Below are 9,278 nucleotides of genomic sequence, written 5' to 3' on the forward strand. Positions count from 1 at the left end.
AAAAAAAAAAAAAAAAAAAAAAAAGAGTCCCTTTCTGAACTTAATCATATTTGGTTAGATGATCCATAGCTATCTGGACTGCAGAGTAAGCATCTAAGGTTTGTTTGTTTGTTTTTATTGAAGTATAGTTGACTCACAATGTTTCAGGTGTACAGCAAAGTGATTCAGTTACATATATATATATATATATATATTTTTTTTTTTTTATTTTCTGATTGTGTCATCTGCCCGCTCTAAGTTCTTTTTTTTTTTTTAACTTTTAATTTTATATTGGAGTATAGCCAATTAACAGTGTTGTGATAGTTTCAGGTGCAGGGCAAAGCGACTCAGCCATATATATACATGTATCCATTCTCCCCCAAATTCCCCTCCCATCCAGGCTGCCACATAACATTGAACAGGGTTCCCTGTGCTATACAGTAGGTCCTTGTTGGTTATCCATTTAAAATATAGTAGTGTGTACATGTCAATCCCAAACTCCCTAACTATCCCTTTGCCCCACCCTTCCCTCCTGGTAACCATAAAATCGTTCTCTAAGTTTGTAAGTCTGTTTCTATTTTGTAAATGAGTTCATTTGTATCATTTCTTTTTAGATTCTGCTTATAAGTGATATCATTCTCCTTCTCTGTCTGACTTAACTTCACTCAGTATGACAATCTCTAGGTCCATCCATGTTGCTGCAAATGGAATTATTTCATTCTTTTTAATGGCTAATATTCCATTGTATATATGTACCACATCTTCTTTATCCATCTAGTTGCTTCCATGTCTTTGCTATTGTAAGCAGTACTGCAATGAACACCGGGGTGCATGTATCCTTTCGGACCATGTTTTTCTCTGGATATGTGCCCAGGAGTGGGATTTGCAGGGTCATATGCTAGCTCTTATTGTTGAATTGTCTATTTCTCCCTTCATTTCTTGTCATGTATTTTGGTGCTTTGTTACTAGGTGAATATATGTTTGTTATTTTTTTAAAGTAATTAATTTTATTTTTCGCTGCGTTGGGTCTTTGTTGCTGCGTGCGGGCTTTCTCTAGTTGAGGTGAGCGGGGCCTACTTTTCATTGCAGTGCGTGGGCTTCTCATTGCGGTGGCTTCTCTTGTTGTGGACAATGGGCTCTAGGTGCGTGGGCTTCAGTAGTTGTGGCTTGCGGACTCTAGAGTGCAGGCACACGGGCTTAGTTGCTCTGCAGCATGTGGGATCTTCCCGGACCAGGGCTCGAACCCGTGTCCCCTGCATTGGCAGGTGGATTCTTAACATTGCACCACCAGGGAAGTCCCTGAGTATATGTTTATATCTGTGTTATCTTCCTGGTCGTTTGACCCTTTTATCATTGTAAAAAATGTTCTTCTTTATCTCTAGTAACTGTTTTAAAGTCTGTCTGAAACCTGTATAGCCACTCCTGCTTTCTTGTGATTGCTCTTTGCATGAGATAATCTTTTTTCATCCTTCTACTTTCCATATGTTTATATCTTTGAATCTAAAGTGTGTTTCCTTTAGATAGTATATAGTTGGAGCATGTTTTTTCATCTTAGTCTGACAGTCTCTGCCCTTTGATTGGGTTGTTTAATCCATTCACAGGTTGTTATTGATTTGGTTGTATTCACATCTGCCATTTTACTTTTCATTTTCTATGTGTCACATATTTTTTATGTTTCTCTGTTCCACCTTTACTGCTTTTTTAAAAAAAATTTCATTGGATTATAGTTGATTTATAATGTTGTGTTAGTTTCAGGTGTACAGCAAAGTGAATCAGTTATACATATATATAATACATATATCCACTCTTTTTAAAATTCTTTTCCCATGTAGGCCATTACAGAGTATTGAGTAGAGTTCCCTGTGCTATATAGTAGGTCCTTATTAGTTATTTATTTTATATATAGTAGTGTGTATATGTCAACCTAATCTCCCAGTTTATCCCTCCCCTCTTGTTATGCCCTGGTAGCCATAAATAATTTGTTTTCTACATCTGTGACTCTATTTCCATTTTGTTACTGCTCTTTTTTTTTTTGGAGGGGGGCCACGCCACATGCAGGATATTAGTTCCCCAACCAGGTATCAAACTCGTGCTCACAGCAGTGGAAGTGTGGAGTCCTAACCACTGGACCACCAGGGAACTCCCTGCTTTCTTTTTTTGAAGTTTTTTTTTTTAATGATTGCTCTAGGGTTTAACATATACATCTTAACAGTGTCAGCTTTTATTTTTGGCTGCGTTGGGTCTTCGTTGCTGTGCGCTGGCTTTCTCTAGTTGCAGCGAGCAGGGGCTATGTAGCTTTATTCCCTTTCACCCCCTTCTTTGGTATTATTATTAAACAAGTTACATCTGTTGTTAAAAACCCAACAATACATTACTTTACCATCTTTAGTCATTTCCTTAGGCTGTTACAGCTTTGTTCCTACTCACCTTCTTTGTGCTATTATTGGCAAATATACATATGTTTCTATATGTTGTAGGCCCAACAATACATTATATACATATTATTTTATACAATGGTTTTTTAAATCAAGTAAGGGGAGGAGAAAATAGGCATTTCTATTGTTTTTTATAATTACATAATCACTGTCACCTGGTGCTCTTTGATTTTTTTCATGTAGATTTGAATTTTACTGTCTGTGGTCAGTACTTTCAGGCTGAAGAACTTCCTTTACTATTTCTTGTAAGGTGGGCCTTCTAACAACAAACTCTCTAATTCCTCTGGCCTCTGTTGTTTCTGCTGAGAGTCAGCTGTTAATCTGATTGGGGTTCTCTCATAAGTAATGACTCTCAGCATTTTTACTATGATGTATCTGTGGATCTGTGTGTGTTTATCCTTTTTGGAATTTGTTGAACTTCCTGGATGTGTAGATTGCTTTTTAATGAATTTGGGAAGTTTTTGGCTATTATTTCTTTGAATTTTTTCTGTTCTTTCTCTTTCTTTCTCTTCTGTTCCTTCTCCTGATACTCCCCATTTATGTATGTTGGTATGCTTAATGACGTCCCACATTTCTCTTGAGTCTCACTTCACTTTTCTTCATCCATTTTTCTCTCTGTTCTTTGACTTTTATAATCTCTATTGATCTGTCTTAGAGCTTGCTTCTTCTTTTTTCTGCCAGTTCAAATCTACTTTGAGCCATTCAAGCGAATTTTTATTTCACTTGATATACTTTTCAACTCCAGAGTTTCCATTTGTTTCTTTTTTTAATTTTTCTTTATTGATATTCTCTATTTGATGTGGACATTGTCCTCATACCTTCCTTTAATTCTTAATTTTGATTTCCTTTAGTTCTGTACATGTTTATAATGGCTACTTTGAAGTCTTTTCCTGACAAACCCAGCATGTAGGCACTCTCACAGGCAGTTTCTGATGCCTGCTTTTTTCCTGGTTTATGGATCGTACTTTCTTGTTTCTTTGAATTCCTTGTAATTTTTTTGTTAGAAACTTGACATCTTAGATAATATGTTGTAGCAACTCTGGGTACTGGTCTCCCCATCCTCTAGGATTTATTACTTACAGCAAGAGAATACCTGAATCTTTCCCAAAGCAGTCTCTCCCTGAACAGCAAAATTGGGGAAGTCCTAAGCTAAGCATACATACATATTCATGGAGGGACTTGATTGAACTGAGGAAATTTAGCATAGAGTTGGGGCAAAGGTCGACAAGAGTCCAAGCCTTAGTCGATTGAAGTCTTGAGGGTCACCATTGTAATTCCATCCTCCACCTGACTATGGGCCTTAGTTCCTGCAGAACTCAAAGGTATGTTATTATGTATATCCCTTGAGGAACCTGGACGCTGCCCCAAGGCTGCACTGTGGTTTCTCGACTGCTCCTGCTTGTTTCTGCATTTCCTCCCTTAAGGTCATTAATTACTGAGACCTGTTTGAGGGCAAGCATTGCTCCAGGCTTAGACCACAAAATGGCTTAGACCAAAATGAGTTCTCTTATGTCAAGAAAGCCATTCCTGGTTCTCTTTCTCCGGGGACCCCCTAACCTATCTGCTTACAGTTAGAATGGAGTGGAAGATCTAGGCTTGTCCCCTCTCACGCCCAGGCCAGGGAGCCGGGAGACTGAGGATTGTCAGCAACTGAAGAATAGGCTAGAAGAATGGGGTTTTCATGTTGTACTTTTAAAAACCTTTAATGACTCCTTATCTTTTTTTCTAGCTGAGTTACGCAGTGTGACAAATTGTCAGTCTAACCAACCAAGGTAAGGAAAAAATCTTACTGATGAGACCAGAAGAACTAGGGATGTAGTATTCCTAAAACAACCATTTAGCATAGTAAGTAAGGGTTCCTTGTTTCAGCATTAAGCTTTGTCCTCGGCTACCTGGAAATACGGAAAAATCACATCTCCTCCCCAGCCCCTGTCCCCTCACCTTCCAGGCTAAAAGATGGAATCAGTAACATAATTCTCCCTTGGGATGACTTATTTTATTATTGCTATTAAAAAGGAAGTCAGAGACAAGCAGAGCTTAGAGCTGCCTTTCAGATGATTTCAAGTAAAGGCTTTTGAAGTTGGCTGATGTGAAGCAAATCAGTAAAGGGTGTGGGTTATGGGAGACTCTTGATAAAAGGTAAACGTAAATGGGTAGATCTTGTACTTTATTGGGGAAACTCAGAATAGAAACACTAGAGGCAATATGAGGCTTAGATCCTTTTTCTCCAGTAAACTTAGCTGCTGTATTTTTTTGTCTTTAGTAATGAAGGTGATGCTATCAAAGTTTTTGTGCGAATTCGCCCACCTACAGAGGGTTCTGGATCAGCTGATGGAGAGCAAAACTTATGCCTATCTGTGCTGTCCTCTACGACTGTCCGGCTGCACTCCAACCCTGAGCCCAGAACCTTCATATTTGATCATGTGGCAGAAATGGACACCACTCAGGTAATGATGATTTTGGGAACTAAACTTTTCATTTGGAACATATAAGATTCTGTTATTTGGGAGGATTTCACTTCAGGTCTCTTTAGTTTGACAGATCTCAGATAAGGAAGCTCAAACGTTCCATAAATATTTAAAATTTAATATTATTAAATATTTTTCTTCCTTCATCAGACTTTGTACTAGAATGACAAGCCTGCTTTATTTTCCCTCTCCAACCTGTTATGGAGGTTGGTGAAGGTGTACTTTTCAGAGCCACTTGGGTGATATATAAGTAAAGTTGAACTGCCTAGTTTAAGAAGAATGTCTTTTTTTTTTTTTTTTTGCGTTACGCAGGCCTCTCACTGTTGTGGCCTCTCCCGTTGCGGAGCACAGGCTCCGGACGCGCAGGCTCAGCAGCCGTGGCTCACGGGCCCAGCCGCTCTGCGGCATGTGGGATTTTCCCGGACCAGGGCACGAACCCGTGTCCCCTGCATCAGCAGGTGGACTCTCAACCACTGCACCACCAGGGAAGCCCAAGAAGAGTGTCTTAGTTCTGGCTGCCATTACACAAATATCATAGACTGGGTGGTTTAAACAACAAACATTTATTTCTCACAGTTCTGGAGGTTGGGAATCCAAGATCTAGTGCAAAAGATCCAGCGTCTGGTGAGGACTCACTTCCTGGCTTGTAGACAGCTGTCTTCCACTGTGTCCTCACACGGTGGAGAGAGAGAATTCTCTGTGTCTCTTCTTATAAGGGCACTACAGGCATACCTCACTTTATTGCACTTTTTAGATACTGTGTTTATTTACAATTGAAGGTTTGTGGCAGCTCTGCATTGAACAACTCCATTACCATCATTTTTCCAACAGCAGTGTTCACTTTGTCTCTGAGTCACAGAGTCACATTTTGTTTCTGAGTCACATTTTGGTCCATATTTCTTGAAATATTTTGTTCTTTTTTGTTATTATTATGGTGATCTGTGATCAGTAATTCTTTGATGTTACTACTGTAATTGTTTTGGCATTTTTTAGCAATAAAGTATTTTTAAATTAAGACATGTACATTGTTTTCTTAGAAATAATGCTATTGCACACTTACTAGACTACAGTATAGTACAAATATAACTTTTATATGCACTGAGAAACCAAAAAATTCATGTGACTTGCTTTATTGCTATATTCACTTTATTGAGCTCATCTGGAAACGAACCCACAATATCTCTGAGGTGTGCCTGTACTGCTATCCTGAGGGCTCCACTCTCATGATTAATTACCTCCCAAAGGCCCCATCTCCAAATACCATCACGTTGGGGATTAGTGTTTCAACATATGAATTTTGGGGAGACATTCAATCCATAGCAGAGAGTGATTGATTTAAGATTACTATGGTGTTGGGACTCCCTTGGCGGTCCAGTGGTTAAGACTCCACGCTTCCAATGCAGGGGGCACGGGTTTGATCCCTGGTTGGGGAACTAAGATTCCACATGCCACAAGGCATGGCCAAAAAAAACAAGATTGCTATGGTGTCAATAACTTTTTCTAATTAAGGACAGTTTAGTTAAAATCTAGCTAGCACTATTCAATAGAACTTTCTGCAGTGATGGAAATGTTCTGTAAATGTGCTGTCCATTACATTAGCCTCTAGATACACATGGCTATTTAAGTTTAAATTAATTAAGATTAATTAAAATTTCAAGTTCACCTTTTCAGATTAATTTCTCAGATGCCCTAGCCACATGTGGCTGTTGAGCACTTGAAATATGACTAGTGCATCTGAGGACCTGACTTTTAATTTTTATTTAATTTTAATTAATTTAAGTAATAGACACATATGGCTAATGGCTACTGCATTGGACATCACACATCTTGATTATTCCCTCATACGCATGGATGTTTTTGGTGAGACATGTAGATCTTTAGATCTTTTTTCATCTAGGGCATGGCTGGACAATGGAAATAGAAAGTGAGGCATATATATAATTTAACATTTTCTAGTAGCCACATCTTTGGTCGTGCTGTGCTGCTTGCAGGATCTTAGTTCCCCAACCAGGGATTGACCCTGGGCCCTCAGCAGTGAGAGCGCAGAGTCCTAACCACTGGACCACTAGGGATTTCCCTAGTAGCCACATTTTTAAAAAGTAAAAATGAAACAGATAAAATTAATTTTAATTCTGTATCTTATTTAACCCAGTATATCTAAAATACCATTTCAACATGTAAGGAACATAAAGCAAGTTATTAATGAGATATTTTTCCATTCTTTTTTTTTCTCATGTTCGGTCTTCGAAAACTGGTGTATGTTTTATACTTAAAACATCTCAAGTTGGACTAGCCACATTTCAGGTGCTCTGTAGCCATATGTGGCTCATGGCTACTATACTAGACAATGCAGATCTACGAATTCTTGCATTGTTGATAAGGCTGCATCTATTTATGTATAAAAATGAAAATAAAAATCAGATATTGATTATTTAGTATAAGCTTGTGGGAAAAGTACTGAAGAACATATAGGGCTATGTATTTTATGCTCATACCAGTATAATATTGCATGCAGTATGCAAAATTCTGTATAAACTCTAGATGTGAGGTTTAAATCTATAATTGCATAGGAGATTAATGGACATAATTATGTTTACAGTTTTATCATCTTAGCTATTTTAGCCTTTTTCCTATAGTAGATATAATTTTCATGTTATTGTAAATGAAAATTTGCACACAGATTTTATTATATTTTAGAATGTAGTTTAGGAAAAATGTTTTCATTTTTGTGAAATGTTAACATATTTGGTGCTTAACATTTATAGGAGTCTGTGTTCTCAACTGTGGCCAAAGGCATTGTGGAGTCTTGCATGAGTGGCTATAATGGTACCATCTTTGCATAGTAAGTTGTTCACTGTTTCCTTATACAAGGGTACAATAGTAAGTGCTTCTATTTGTTTCCTATGGCTTCTGTAACAAATGACCACATACTTAGTGGCTTGAAACAACACAAATTTATTGTCTTACAGTTCTGTAAGTCAGGAGTTTGACGCCCGTCTCTGAGCTAAAATAAAGGTGTCAGCAGGGCTGTGTTCCTTTCTGAAAGCTCTAGAGGAGAATCTGTTTTCCGACTTCTAGAGGCCATCTACATTATTTGGCTTACAGCGCCCCCCTTTCTCCATCTTCCAAGCCAATGACATGCAACTCTTGCTCTTCCTTAATCATGTTGCTCTCTCACTGAGGTGGGCATGTTCTTTAATTTTAAGGACTCATGTGATCTGATTGGCCCCACCTGTGTAAGCAAGGTGGAAGGGATTAAACTCTACCTCCTGGAGAGGATCTACATGTTATCTGGGATTCTTCTGTAAGGAAGATTTGTCTTTTTGCCCCCATTAATTAATTAATTTATTTGTATGGTATGGACTTACATATATTTATTTCATACTTTGGGTTATAATCTAATGCTACATTATGTTTATCTTGTTGCTTACATTGTTCTAGCTTGGCCATTGGGAGCTTTTTGAGGTTGGTTTCTGTGTCCCTTTGACATGTCACATCCTTTTGTTTTTTGAGCACTTCCTTTATGATGCTACGGTACGCTCCTGGCTCATCTTATATTTTCCCTGTCTGAGACCTAGAATCAGCCATTTTGGCAAGGAGCCCTGGTTCCTTTTGTTGGAGAATGGTGTTTAGAAACTAAGGGCACTCGGTGTGTTTGTTGCTACTGGAGTGTAATTGCTTCTAGGCCTTTTCAGCAGACAGAGCTAGGTAATATATGTATGTATACTAAGTCATGTATGTAGACATATCTGTAATTGTTTCTGTTTCTATCCATTTCTATATACAGTAAGGTAAACTTGAGTTCATACTGATGTCTCTGACTCTAACCCAAGGGTTTAGAATCCACATGGGTTCATTCTAGCCTTCCTTTCTTGTTTATCTGTAACTTCCCTTGCTGACAGTGAGAAACCCGGGCTCCCACTGCTACCATCCGTTTATTTATTTGTTCATCCCCAGTACACATGTAAAGCAGTTTCAGAATTGTTAGCCTGTATCCCTGTGAAGAACAAATTTACTGCATGTAGTGTTTATGTACAGATCCTTTTTTTTTTTTCTTAAGTCCTACAATTTCTAGTCAGAACCTCATTTTGTAAACTTACTTAGGCCAGCCCCTTTTCCACCTACACCTTTCAGTGCAGTATGTCATGAACTTGTAATTCAATTAGATACATTCCATCCTGGGGTCTCTGACATCCTAGTTGATATGTTTTGTTTGTTTATTTAGTTTGCATACTTTAAAGTTCACCCTTTGTGATGTACAGTTGTATAGTGTTTTGACAAATGCAGAGACCCAAGCATTTAGCACACCTATTGAGGAGAACAGTTTCTCCACCTTCAAAGTTCCTCCTGTTTGTCCCATTCATAGTCAGCCACTTCCCCCCCCCCCCCCCCCCCC

At 38.4% G+C, this 9,278-nt stretch overlaps 1 protein-coding gene and 1 non-coding gene across 2 annotated transcripts in view; one reads left to right on the plus strand and one right to left on the minus strand.

Annotated features, from left to right (window-relative positions):
• The window catches only part of KIF15 (kinesin family member 15), a 75,861-nt gene that overhangs the window by 2,177 nt on the left and 64,406 nt on the right, over window positions 1-9,278 (plus strand). Inside the window, exons 2-4 of the mRNA XM_007445714.1 lie at window positions 4,144-4,186; window positions 4,678-4,861; window positions 7,648-7,724. Coding sequence (XP_007445776.1) covers window positions 4,144-4,186; window positions 4,678-4,861; window positions 7,648-7,724 — 304 coding nt within the window. The remainder of the gene's footprint in view (window positions 1-4,143; window positions 4,187-4,677; window positions 4,862-7,647; window positions 7,725-9,278) is intronic.
• Window positions 6,882-6,954, minus strand: TRNAE-CUC (transfer RNA glutamic acid (anticodon CUC)). The gene has a single exon. It is a non-coding gene; the product is annotated as a tRNA-Glu (tRNA).

Source organism: Lipotes vexillifer, unplaced genomic scaffold (genome assembly GCF_000442215.2).
Source record: "Lipotes vexillifer unplaced genomic scaffold, Lipotes_vexillifer_v1.1 scaffold1136, whole genome shotgun sequence".
Taxonomy (NCBI): domain Eukaryota; kingdom Metazoa; phylum Chordata; class Mammalia; order Artiodactyla; family Lipotidae; genus Lipotes; species Lipotes vexillifer.